Source organism: Eulemur rufifrons, chromosome 19, assembly GCF_041146395.1.
Source record: "Eulemur rufifrons isolate Redbay chromosome 19, OSU_ERuf_1, whole genome shotgun sequence".
NCBI lineage: Eukaryota > Metazoa > Chordata > Mammalia > Primates > Lemuridae > Eulemur > Eulemur rufifrons.
Window position 1 is genome coordinate 7,651,235 of NC_091001.1, and position 14,079 is coordinate 7,665,313.

General features: G+C 38.6%; 1 protein-coding gene across 3 annotated transcripts in view; it reads left to right on the forward strand.

The window, feature by feature from the left end:
• Positions 1-14,079, forward strand: part of SMIM14 (small integral membrane protein 14) — a 68,237-nt gene that overhangs the window by 40,143 nt on the left and 14,015 nt on the right. For all 3 annotated transcript variants that reach the window (XM_069494276.1, XM_069494274.1, XM_069494275.1), the window contains exon 3: positions 6,168-6,216. In XM_069494276.1, the coding sequence (XP_069350377.1) occupies positions 6,168-6,216 (49 nt within the window). The remainder of the gene's footprint in view (positions 1-6,167; positions 6,217-14,079) is intronic.

Below are 14,079 nucleotides of genomic sequence, written 5' to 3' on the forward strand. Positions count from 1 at the left end.
AAAACCTCAGTCTCATCATAAATCATTTTTTTAAGTTGTCTAGAAAAATAAAAAGAAAAATCAGGTGTTTGCTTATAACTACTTTAGTATTTTTTTAAAAAACCACAACGCAAATGATAGCTTTAGTATTCTTTAAATTAAAAAATCACTCATTTCCTTACAACCATGAAAACAGCCTGGAAAGGGACTTTTTCTTCCATTGAAATCATTTGTAGAATTCTGGCTTCACCCTCTTCTCCCTTTCTACCTACTTTTTCCTCCTGCTGTTCTCTTTGACTGGCTGTCTTTTAGTATATTGTTCCTTTTGTTAATGATAGGAGTTCCAGAAAGAGAGAACAGATGGATTTAGAAATATGAACTTGGATTATGCTGTTGTATTTTTTCCTGTTTTCTGTGGTAACCTAAGATTTGGAATTCAGGTAATCCTCTTTTTAATTGTTGATCTTTATATATTTCAGCTCTTAATCTGAACAGCGTAACTAAAACTTCTACATCTTTAATTTACTGAGATTTGTTTCTGTATTAAAGTGCTATAAGCATGTGATCTGGCAGACCTTTACTTTGGTCAGATTCCTGTTTATAGGCCTGAAGGCCCTGTAAGTTGCGGTGTCTACTGCACCTAAATAAATCAATTTAAAACCTGTCGGACCTTTCCTGGAAGAAAAATGTGTACCTGAAAGTTTCTTGAGCGACTTCTCTACCCAGCAAATGTATCTTTGTTAGGTATGTTCTCTAAACTTTGTAAAATATTTAATTATATAAATAATATATGAATATGTTCTTTAAAAAAAATTAATACAGTACAAATAAGACTAAGCTCCTTTTCACTTCTCCACACCTGACTTATTCCCTACTTCCCTAGATAAATTTGATGTGTATTTTGCCAGATCCTTTTTTTTTTTTTTTTTTTTTTTTTTGAGACAGAGTCTCACTCTGTTGCCCGGGCTAGAGTGCCGTGGTGTCAGCCTAGCTCACAGTAACCTCAAACTCCTGGGCTAAAGCGATCCTCCTGCCTCAGCCTCCCAGGTAGCTGGGACTACAGGTGTTCACCACCATGCCTAGCTAATTTTTTTTCCTATATTTAGCTGCCCAGCTAATTTTTTCTATTTTTAGTAAAGTCTCGCTCTTGCTCAGGCTGGTCTCGAACTCCTGACCTGGAGCAATCCTCCCTCCTCGGCCTCCCAGAGTGCTAGGATTATAGGCGTGAGCCACCACGCCCAGCCTGCCAGATCTTTCTAACAAATATGTGTAGATACTATGGTATATGTATATTTTCCCCCCATTTAATAATATTTAGCCTTTTCCATGTTGCTAGGAAGGATTTTTAATCACATGATTAACTTTTGGGTTTTATTTTAGTCAGTAACAAAATTTTAGTGGGCTTCTTTCTTTCAAATTTTAATGCTTTTTATCAATATCTAGGCACTGGAAGACTAGATAGTCCTTCTATAGTTAGTGATACAATTGGTTTTACCTATTTTGAACTGTGTATTTAGGAAGTAAGGATATGATTTATTTAAAAAGTGAATAACTATTTCTTTTCTTTTTTTTTGAGACAGTCTCGCTCTGTTGCCTGGGCTAGAGTGCCGTGGCATCAGCCTAGTTCACAGCAACCTCAAACTCCTGGGTTTAAGCGATCCTACTGCCTCAGCCTCCCGAGTAGCTGGGACTACAGGCAAGCGCCACCATGCCCGGCTAATTTTTCTACATATATTTTTAGCTGGGCCACTAATTTCTTTCTATTTTTTTAGTAGAGACGGGGTCTCGCTCTTGCTCAGGCTGGTATCGAACTCCTGACCTTGAATGATCCACCCGCCTCGGCCTCCCAGAGTGCTAGGATTACAGGCATGAGCTACTGCGCCCGGCCTTTTTTTTTTTTTTTTTGAGACAGGGTCTCTCTCTGATGCCCAGAGTGGAGTGCAGTGGCAGGATCATAGCTCATTGCAGCCTCGAACTCCAGGGCTCAAGTGATCCTCCTGCCTCAGCCTCTTGAGTAGTTGGGACTACAGGCATGCGCCACCATGCCCGGCTAATTTTTCTTATTTTTTGTAGAAAAGGGGTCTCACTATATTGCCCAGACTTGTCCCAAACTCTTGGCTTCAACCAGTCCTTTGGCCTTGCCTCCCAAGGTGTTAGGATTATAGGCATGAGCCACAGTGCCCCACCAACTCACTAGAATATTTTGTAACCTCTAATTGTGGTTAGAGAATGTTTCATGCTAACCATACTCTAAAATTATGATATAAAACTTTGTTCATTGTAAAACAGAATGGTTTAAGAATGTAGATTTTGGAATTAGTACTGGATTTAAGTTAGCTAACCTCCTCAAAATTCAGTTTCTTCATTGGCAAAGTAGGAATAATAGTACCTCCCTCCTGCAATGGTTGGGAGGATTACGTAAGATAATGAGCTAAAGTTCTTAGTACATAGCAAGTTCCTAATAAATATTTGTTACAATAATTGCAATTGTGTGAAAGTGTGCATATTTTAAGACTAGAAAAGAATATGTAACAATGATAACTATATTAGGACAGTGAGTAAATCCAAATTAATTTCTAAGCATTCTGTAATGTCATTTTGTTATATAATTTATAACAAATTGTGAATTATTTGTTATAAAGTAAAAAGTAATATGTAAATTTTAACATTTGTGTTAAAATATATTTGTGTTTAAATATATCTCAAATATTATATGATGAAAAAGTATTCCTATTCCACAGCGATAAAACATATAGGTATCTGTTATATATTGGTATGTCTTAGAGTGGGAGGTAGTCAGACAAATGACATTAACAGCAAACTGAGATGAGTTTTGAGCATTTACAAAGAATTTATTTGGTTCTGAGGTTAACTAAGTACAGCAGCTAAGTGCCCCAGCCAGTGGCCTTTTGGTCCCTCAATGGTAGCTCAGGGGCACCTTTTCACCTGGGGGCCTTTCCTAGTTCTTTACTCTGCCTGGGATGCTCTATTGTCATGTAAATAGCCCCTGAAGTGTCACTGCCTCTGATCGCCTAATTTAAAGCGGCTACTCAACTGCCCTTCTGTCCTGCTATCCTATTTTGGTTCTCTGCATGTCTTTCTGACATTTTTATAATATATTTGTTAATTGTCTGATTTCTCCCACAAGACTGTGATCTATAAGAGTAAAACCTTTTTTTTCACACCATATCCTCAGCACCTAGAACTACACATGGCACATAGCAGGCATTCAGTAAATGTTTTGAATGAGTAAGTGAATAAATGATTGTTACATAACTAAACATAATTAATAAGCATCTCACATTTCTAAATGAATACTTTTTTTATGCCTAGACAAAAATATTTTTGTCTTACCTCATGGGTAATTCCTCCATATCTTTAACCGGGCATTGTTATTAGCAACGTTCACTGATTTAAGGGCCAAATAGTAAATATTGTAGGTTCGGGGTCTCCGTGGCAACTGCTCAGCTCTGCTGTGGTGGTGGAAACCACATAGACAATATCTAAACAAATGGGTGTGGCTGTGTTCCAGTAAAACTTTATTTATAAAAACAAGCCTCTAGCCTATAGGTTGTAGTTTGGTGACCCCTGTTGTAGACCACAAACCCACTGACTACAAGGGTATGGGGTGAAACTCAGACTTGGATATTAACAAGGGAGAAAAAAGCACAGGTGAGCATCTGGGAAAGAAGCATGGGACTAATGGAGGATGAGGAAGAAGCTAGGGCTGGTGATGGGGCAGTACATGGAAGTGGATGTGTAAGGACATGGATATATAAAAACTGAGGGGCTTTTCACATGGAAATCATGTTATTCATAAATATCATTGAGCTACAGCTAGGCAGCAAGTCAGACCTCAAGACAAGGGCAGCACTTGGTACAAAGAGCTGATGATTTGTTGGTCATTTGCATTTCATCTATAAATTTAGAAATCTGCTATATCATTGCTAAAGATTAAACCCAGGATAATCAGTTTAGTAGGAAAATTATTTTTACTCCCTATTTAATATCTAAGTGATTAAATAGTTCTTATTTGTTCCCCAGACCTTTTAACCTAATGGATCTCTTTGTTTTACTTTCTCTGCAATGCTACTTGGAAGTGGGAGAGGAATAGGGAAAAAATATATATATGTTGTGAAAATGTAAGGACACCTCTGGAAAATCACAAAAAAAACTGAGTGCTGGGGAGGCTGAAAGAGAGAACGGGAGATTTACCTTGCACAGAATATCCTTTTGTACTTTTAGATTTTGTAGTGTGTATACATATTACTTATTGGGAAAACATAAAACTTAAACAAAATATATGCACATTAAGAGGTTTGTTGGGGTATGTTGGGTCTGTTTTATGACTTAAGGGCATAATAGTCTTTTTAAAAATTTCTTTAGAATGTACAATTTTAGTAAGAATTTTTGGGTTGATTCCTTTCATATTTAGAAAGGGTTGAGATATACAACATACTTGTATATTAAGGTCTATTTTCTCATTCTAGTTCAAACAGAATTACTTTTAGTGGTATATACCAGAGCAAACCTGATCATCTTAGAGAATAATTTATAAAATGATTTGTATAGTTGTTAATTCCAATAATTATTTAGATGAGGCCATATGTGTGGCAGAGTAATAAAAGCTAACATGTCTTGGGTTGTTAACTATATTTTACATATATTATTTATTTTAATTCTCACTAGTACTCTGAGATATAGGTAATATTATATCCCCATTTTACCAGATGAGGAAACTAAAGATTAGAGGTGTTGAAATTCTAGGAAGCCGCAGAACCAGACTTTAAATCTAGGCTTATGTTTCTGGAGAGCCCATGCTGAGCCAGCTAAGCACCCCTGCGCTACAGCTGCTTTCCCAAACAATTTCAAGTCATGGAAGGAAGATGTAACGAGTAATGAGACTGAATCGAAAAGGTGTACGCCTCTTATTTATTAGTTATCACTATTTTATGATTTATGAGATTTTCATTTCTAAACATCCTAAAAGGCCTCCACATAGGATGTACATTTCTAAAAGGATGACCCAGGCTAGACGTTGTGGCTCATGCCCGTGATCCCAACACTTTGGAGGGCCGAGGCAGGATGATTGCTTGAGGCCAGGAGTTTGAGACCAGCCTGGGTAACATATCAAGACCCTGTTCCTATGAAAAAAAATGACATGTGTAAATGACCTATGTTATTGATAAGATGGGCTTTTTTTATTTTTCAATTTTTTCTTAAAATTGATAATCACATGATTCAAAAATCAGATATGAAAATACAGACATTGAAAAATTTAGCTCTCATCTGTCACAGTCTCTCTACTCTGCTGTCCCACTACAGCAGAGTAGTAACCGTGGTAACTCCTTTTATTTGTTTCCTTTTTTTTTTTTAAAGACAGTCTCACTCTGTTGCCGGGGCTAGAGTGCCGTGGCGTCAGCCTAGCTCACAGCAACCTCAAACTCCTGAGCTCAAGGGATCCTCCTGTCTCAGCCTCCCGAGTAGCTGGGACTACAGGCATGCACCACCATGCTCGGCTAATTTTTTCTATATATATTTTTAGTTGTCCATATAATTTCTTTCTATTTTTAGTAGAGACGGGGGGTCTCGCTCTTGCTCAGGCTGGTCTCGAACTCCTGAGCTCAAACGATCCGCCCACCTCGGCCTCCCAGAGTGCTAGGATTACAGGTGTGAACCACCACACCTGGCCTATTTGTTTCTTATTTATCCAATTACTGTTTGCTTATGCAGATACAAGAAAAAATTATATTTCTTCCTTTCAAAGGTGCATTTTATTACAAATAGAACCTGTTTTTTTCTCTATCTGCTTTTGATTTTCAATAAGAAGAAAAAATCTCATTAACAGAGGTGTTTATTCTTTTTCCAGTTAGTGCTCTACAGTTTAGCACTTTTCCTTTGGGAAGCTTAGTTATATATGGCAGCAGGAGTTTTTGTCATGGGTGATTTTTTTTTTATTCCTTAACTTAAATAGATGAATTACACCAGATCACCTTGTATTTGAAAACTATTTTGAATAGGAAAAAAGTAGACAGTCCCTCAGTGTATTCTGTGTTTGTATCAGATTTTGAAGGTACAGTATGTAATGTGGTAGCATTTACTAAATATAAAACATGACCTTTCTGATAATTATTGTCCACTTTTGGTTAACTCTAACAGCTAACTTTCTCTCTTCTCATTCGTTGCAGTTGCGGCAGTCCCAGTCCTACTGCACAGACACAGAATGTCTTCAGGAATGTAAGTGCCAATGGGTCAGGAGGATGGTTGGCACTGGGGGCAGATTTGAGGCCAGATGATTGTGAATATTTGTCAGAAATTATTTTTACAGTTTGCTCTTTAAGGAAACTTGTCAGTAATGTATTTGCTACTTAAATATTTCGTTTTTTAACTTCAAAAATGGGGTTTTTTTTTTTTCCTGCCTCAAAAACAAACCCTGTTCATTGAAGAAAATTATAAAATCACAGACAAGGAAAAAAGAAAAGAAAAAAGTACAGAATACTTAAAGATAACCACTGTTGACAAATTTGTGTATATCCTCCCAGACCTTTTTCTTGGCAAATAGATGTGTAACAGGGTACTTTGGGCTGGTGTGACTGGAAACCACTTCCCCTTTGCTTAGCGTCTTGTGTTGACAGGCTTGGGAACTTCTGAGTGAGAGGAGGCCATTCTTTCCCAGCTTTGGAAGCTTTAGGTGCCTGTGGAGTTCATTCCTTTGGCTCTGACATTAGCATGTCCACCGGGGAATGGACAGGGAGGAAGTTTCTCCACACGACACTGTGGGCGGTGGTGAGGGTACAGTGAGGATCAAAGCAGAGAGGTGGATCCTCCGTGATAAATGTAGTTGACAGACGTGGTGGCTATTATGTGACACGTCTTTTTTCAGGACACTCAGAAATAACTTGAAGGGATACTTTGAAGGGAACCAATAAGCTAGCATTTAAGCCGATCCAGTCTTGTGCCATAAAACTGTAAGAAGAAAAGTATGACATTCACAGGATGGTGAAGCCTGGCGCAGTTAGATTTCATGTACTCTTACAGAAATGGGATCACTTTGTAGTGTTGTTTTTCACTATTGCATTATGAATATACCAGTATATAGTTATCTTAAAATATTTATGGATTGAACAGTGATCCATTGTTGTTGGACTCTTAGGTTGCTGATATATTTTTTGCTATTATAAACAACACTTAAACATTCTTTGTATGCAGTTGTTGAGGAGGAAAAATATTTTTTTCCTTAACCCCTCAGAGTTCTTAGTTGGGATCCCTATAACAAAAGATAGATTAACAAGAGAAAAACAAACAAGTTTATTAATGCATGCAGCACACATCAAGTCGAAGAAACCGCGGTGAAAGTAATTCAAAGCAATGGCTTAGAACTCTGGCTTCTATAGCGTCTTCAACAAAGAATGATACATTTGTTAGAAAATGGCAGGACAAAGGAAAGAGTTTTAGGCTTCCAAGAATGGGAAACTGTGAGAAAGGAGGAAACTAATGGAGTACGGTTTGTTTACAGATTCCTGTGGGGCTGTCTCCAGGCTGATAAGAGTCTACAGAGTTGTCTCCAGTAAGGAGAAGTTATTTCCTGGCTTTAGGCAGAAAAGAGGGGGAAAGAGAGCGATTTTCTTCTGTTTGCTACTTCTTAGTTGCCTTCAGCTCAACAATAATTTTTATATCAAAGAGGCATATTTTAGAGTGACATATTCTGGTTTCCTTCACACATATTGAGGCTTTTCACATATTGCCAAATTGCATTTACTAGTAGGGTAGTTGCTTATATTTGACATCTCTGAAGCAGAGCTCTACTTTATTATGTATATGAAACTTAAGCAAGACACAGTAAGGCAGCATTGTGAGGAGGCTTGTTATTACATTATTGTTTTATGACTTTGTGAACTGAGCGGCCCATCAGATTCTGTAAGTGTATAGCACCTTAAGAGGAGTAGGAGCTACCACAGTGCCTAGTGTGAGCAAAGTAGAAATTCTGTCACAATGCGTCCGTTTGTGAAACTAGGTAATATTACATATACCTTCAGGACAAGATGCACATGCGTCAGGACAATGGGTGGTGGTTCCCTCATTCCAGATTTCTTTATGTTACTTCTCCAGTAGCACTCCTTAGTCTACACTGCTCAGTTCAAATATTTGTCCCTGCAGGTCAAGCTAAAACCTGCTTTTCTAGTTGAAAATAATTTTATTGAACCCCCATGAGAAAATAAATGTTTATTACATGTGTGATATTTGTGATTCTTGAGCCAGCCCCACCTGTAAGGCAAATATACATTTATTCCTGTGGATGAAATGTCACTTCCTAACTCTAAATAGAAAGGTGTAAAAGTTTAGAGCTTGACTATTCATTTAACCGGTTTGACAAGTTGGTTTTTTTCTTACCCCCAGTTCTTAGCATTTGGTGAAAATCCTGTCTGAAAGCCATGTTTTTAAATGGTTTAAGCAGTAGTTTCCTCTGGGTGATAGAATTATTTTTCTTATGTTCTAAATTTGCTCCAATAAGCTTATGCTTTTTTCTTAATATAATAAAATATATTTTATAGCTCTATGTTTAGATACATGTATTACTATATTACTATTCAAATAGAAAAAATAGGTTATTTTAAAAACTTATTTTGCTTAAGAGCCCAAGAAACAAAAAATAAATAAATAAATAAAAATAAAAACTTAAATATTTGTTTCAAGATTGTGAAAATTTGAGGCTTCATAATAATCGAAATAAGCTTTAAGAAATATGTGCTGTCTATGGTCCTTTCGTGACATTTGTTTGTTTGTTTGTTTGTTTTTGGTTTTTGAGATGGTGTCCACTGTGCTGCCCAGGCTGGTCTTGAACTCCTGGGCTCAAACGATCCTCCTATCTCAGCCTCCTGGGTAGCTGATTTTTTTTTTAATTGCTTATTTTTTTTTCCTGCCTTTTATAATTTCTGTAGTTCTGTTTTTTGTATGTTCCATTATTTTGTAAGTGTTTAATTGTGATGTGAGAAATGTCATTTATCTGTTTAGTCATAGAACCAGCATGCTAGGTAAAGTTGTTAAACACAGCAAAGAGTAAACAGTGGAGAAATATATATGTTCTTGTTTCTTATTTATAGAATCTATTTGGGCTATAGGAATTGGTACTGAATATGGTTTGAGTTTTTATTTTTATTTTTTTTAATTTCAAAATATTAAGGGGATACAAATGTTTCAGGTTACATGGATCATTTTTTGTAATGCTTGAGTCCTGGCTGCGGGTGTGCTTGTCACCCAAATAGTGTTCATGTTACCCATTAGGTTGGTTTATTCCCCTCCCCTCCTTCCCTCTCCTCCCTGGTTTGAATTTTTAATGTTGTGGTTTGGTTGGGTGATTGCTAAAGGCACCCAGTGGTTATTCTCTTTGGTAATTCTCTGGTATTTTTATTTTGATTATTCCTCTCATTGAAACTCTATCCTTAAAAACAAACAGAAAAGAAGAAACTCTGTCCTTGACTTTTATTTTTTTTTTTATTTTATTTTTTTTTTTTTGAGACAGAGTCTAGCTCAGTTGCCCAGGCTAGAGTGCAGTGGTGTCGTCATAGGTTACCGCAACCTCAGACTCCTGGGCTCAAGCAATCCTCCTGCCTCAGCCTCCAAAGTAGCTGGGACTACAGGCATGCGCCACCATACTCAGCTAACTTTTTCTGTTTTTGGTAGAGATGGGGTCTGGTTCTTGCTCAGGCTGATCTCGAACTCCTGACCTCCAGCAATCCTCCCACCTCACCCTCCCAGAGTGCTAGCATTATAGGCATGAGCCACTGTGCCCTGCCTATCCTTGACATTTTTAATACTTAACATACAATTTTTAACCTTCTCCTTTTTTCTGATAAAGTTTGCAATCTGAAGAATTATCTATTCTCAACTTTTAATAACTCAGTCTTGTTAACACTTCCCAAATCTATATCAATCCTTTGTTTTTCCTTCTTTCCCAGTTCCAGCTTTCCATCTACTTTCTGTCTTCTTTCCAGTGCCTCTGTTCTCTGACTTCTTACCTCCTAACCTTGGAATGCTCCAGGACTCAGCCCTTGGACCTCTTCCCTTTCTACACTCACTCCCTCGGTGATCTCATCTGGTCTGATGGCTCACTGTGTGTATGCTGATGACTGTCTTCTGGACATTTCCACTGGGATGTCTCACAGGCGTCTCAATCTGACATTTCAGAACTCCTGCTCCTCTTGCGGTCTTTCCCGCAACAGTTGCTGGCAGCTCTGAGAGTCGTGCTTTACTTCTCTGTTTTTCAAACTCTGTAGCCATCTGTTGAGCAAGCACTACCTTCAGGATAGATCCAAAATTCTACCACTTCTCACTACCCCATTGCCTCCTCCCTGTTCTAGGCCATCATCTCATGTAGATTATTGTAAAAGGTTCTTACATATCTCCTCATTTCTCCTTTTTCAAAACACAACAGCCAGGCCGGGTACGGTGGCTCACGCCTGTAATCCTAGCACTCTGGGAGGCCGAGGCAGGTGGCTTGCTCCAGGTCAGGAGTTCGAGACCAGCCTGAGAAAGAGCGAGACCCCCATCTCTACTAAAAAATAAAAAGAAATTAGCTGGACAACTAAAAATATATAGAAAAAATTAGCCGGGCATGGTGGCACATGCCTGTAGTCCCAGCTACTTGGGAGGCTGAGGCAGGAGGATTGCTTGAGCCCAGGAGTTTGAGGTTCCTGTGAGCTAGGCTGATGCCACAGCACTCTAGCCAGGGTGAGAGAGCGGGACTCTGCCTCAAAAAACAAAACAAAAACAAAAACAATACCCTATCATGGATTATAAAAATTTTATATAAAAAAAAAAACACAACAGCCAGATTAGACCCGTCAAAATGAGAGGCTAAGCATGGTGGTTCATGCCTGTAATCCCAGTGCTTTGGGAGGCTGATGGGGGAGGATTGCTTGAGGCCAGGAGTTTGAGACCAGCCTGGGCAACATAACGAGACCCTGTCTCTACAAAATATTTAAAAATATTTAAAAATTAGCCAGGCATGGTGACACACACTTGTGTCTGCCTACTCTAGAGGCTGAAGTGGGAGGATTGCTTGAGCCCAGTAGTTCAAGGCTACAGTGAGCTATGGTTGCGCCATTGCACTCTAGCCTGGGTGACAGAGCGAGACCCTGTTTCTAAAAAAATTAAAACTAAAATTAAAAAATTTGTTTCTTGTGTCTATTTTATGCTATTACAACAGAATACCTGAGACTGGGTAATTTATAATAAACAGAAATTTATTTGTCTCTTGGTTCTGGAGGCTGGGAAGTCTGAGATCGCATGGCCACATCTGGGAAGGGCCTCCTTGCTGCGTCATAACATGGTGGAAGGCATCATATGGCCAGAGAGCAAGAGAGGGCTGCACTTGCTGCTGTACCAAACCCACTCTCACAATAACAAATCCATTCCCACGATAGTGACATTAATCCATTTATGAGAGCAGGGCCCTCATGACCTAATTTCCTCCTAAAGGTCCTGTCTCTCAACACTGGAGAATAAGTTTCCAACACCTGAACTTTGGGGGACACATTTAAACCATAGGACTTCTTATGCCCCATTCCTCTTCATTTTTTTCCCTTTAGCACTTATCTCTGTCAACTATATATTTTACTTATTTATCTTAAACCAACACCCACTGTAAGGCAGAGGTATCTGGAGGGGAATGGATGTTCTTTTTAATCAGAGTCTTCTCCGTCCCCAGCACCAAGGCCCGATCTTCCTGTTTCTGTTAGCGTTTCCAATTCTTTAGGTCCAAACCTTGCCATCTTCTTTTAATGTCTCCTTCCTTCATCTCCTCTATCTTTTAGTCACTGAATTTTGTCATTACAGTGTTTTCTCATTATAGAAAGCAGCCATCTGAAGAACATTTCTGTGACTTTCATAATGAAGAACCGTCTTTAAAGACATAGTTCATTTTGTCTCCCGAGTTTCACATTAATGCTGCTTCAGCATTGTTTGTAATGAACAGAAAATTGGCTTAATAGCCTGTAACTAAAGCTCTTTATTTTATTTTATTTTATTTTATTTTATTTTATGTTATTTAAAAAAAATTTTTTTAGAGACCCAGTTTCTCCGTTTCCCAGGCTGGATTTGAACTCCTGGGATCAAGTGATGCTCCCACCTCAGCCTCTCAAGTAGATGTGATCACAGGCACACGCCATCATGCCTGGCTGTAATTAGAATTCTTAAACAGAAGCTTAGAAATTCTACTAATGTTTCCTATCTTTAAAAAATGTAAATATTAAAACAAACAGGTCAATACTAATTTAGAATATCTTATTTGATAAGCAGTACATAAACTTTATACAAATCTGCAGTGGTATAAATATGATATCTTTAGCGTTTCATAGGATCTTAAAGTTGGAAGAGATTTTGGTGATACTTTGTTTTGTTTGTTTCACTAGAACCCTCTAAATAAAGAAGAGAATGATTTTCATGCAGCCTAGATTTCCCAAAAAAAAACACTAAACTGAAATTAAACTCTGGGGCACACTCACAGAACACAATTTGAAAGTACAGGTTGAATATTTCTTATTTAAAATGCTTAGAACCGGAAGTGTTTCAGATTTCAGAATTTTTCAGATTTACTTATCAGTCATTCCAGCGAGAGTTTCCTTTGAGCGTCATGTTGGTGCTCAAGGTATCAGGTTTTGGAGCATTTTGGATTTCAAGTTTTTGGATTGGGGATACTCAACCTGTAACAGAATAGCAGATTTATGTTACAAAACTCTGGAGATTGCCCTTGACCACACAGTCATCAAACCATTTTGATTTTATGTTTTTAACATCTAATATATTGTTCCCCTCATCTCTGTTCTTCTGCTGGCAATGCTTTATGTCTGCATCATCTGTTGTTTGAGCTATGCCTGTATATTCTTACTTGGGCTCCTAGCTCCCAAATTCACTTACCTACAATAGCGCCTTAGTTACCTTTTTAAAATTCAGACCAGATTATGACATTTTCCACATGCTAAGCTTTTGTGTCACTTCTTCCTCATGACCTGTATAAACAGTTCTAACTTAACATGATATTTAAGACCTTTCGCACTCCAGCCTCATCCCTGCCTCTGCTCACATCCCCCCTGTGTCCTTGGGACTCACACTCCCAGGACACAACATGCTTCTGCATCTTTGCTCGTATTTTTCCACCACCTCCCCAGCCTATCACCGCCAGTCTATTTTGGCTAATGCGTGCCTAATCATCCTTCAAGGCCCACCTCAGATTGTGTTACAGTCATTTGTGATTACTGCCTTCTAGACATTGAACTTGTTCAAGTCAAGGACTCACTTGAATTCATCTTTATAGCCTTTGTGCCTGCCATGGTGTGTTTGAGATGATTTGATTGAATGTGGAGTTCATTATTTCATGCAGTAGCAATTCTACTGTTAGCAGATGTAGTTGTTGCATGATTCTTTTTTTTTTTTTTTTTTTGAGACAGAGTCTTGCTCTGTTGCCCGGGCTAGAGTGCCGTGGTGTCAGCCTAGCTCACAGCAACCTCCAACTCCTGGGCTCAAGTGATCCTCCTGCCTCAGCCTCCCGAGTAGCTGGGACTACAGGCATGTGCCACCATGCCCGGCTATTTTTTTTTCTGTATATATTTTTAGCTGTCCAGATCATTTCTTTCTATTTTTAGTAGAGATGGGGGTCTCGCTCTTGCTCAGGCTGGTCTCGAACTCCTGACCTCGAGCAATCCTCCCGCCTCGGCCTCCAAGAGTGCTAGGATTACAGGCGTGAGCCACCTCGCCCGGCCATGATTCTTTATATTGAGCTAATTTCTACTTCATTGTAATGTCCACCCACAGTTTTGCTCTCTAGAGTGGTATAGAAAAAGTTTGCTCACTTCTCTGAAAGACTGCATTTTGGATAAAGAGTCGTATGGAAACCAGTTCTATGGTTAATTTTAGAGTAAATCAGCTTGAAAACTGGTAGCTGTACAGAGGATAGTGTAATCACCATATGGGACCAGAAGTCACAGATTAAAGCCTACTGTTGCATTGCCCACTTTCACTGCTGTTCTGTTTCTGCTTTTCCCACTGGAAACCTACATAAGTTTATAGAAATAATTCCTCAGGATCTGCCAGCTCTTAGAGCCT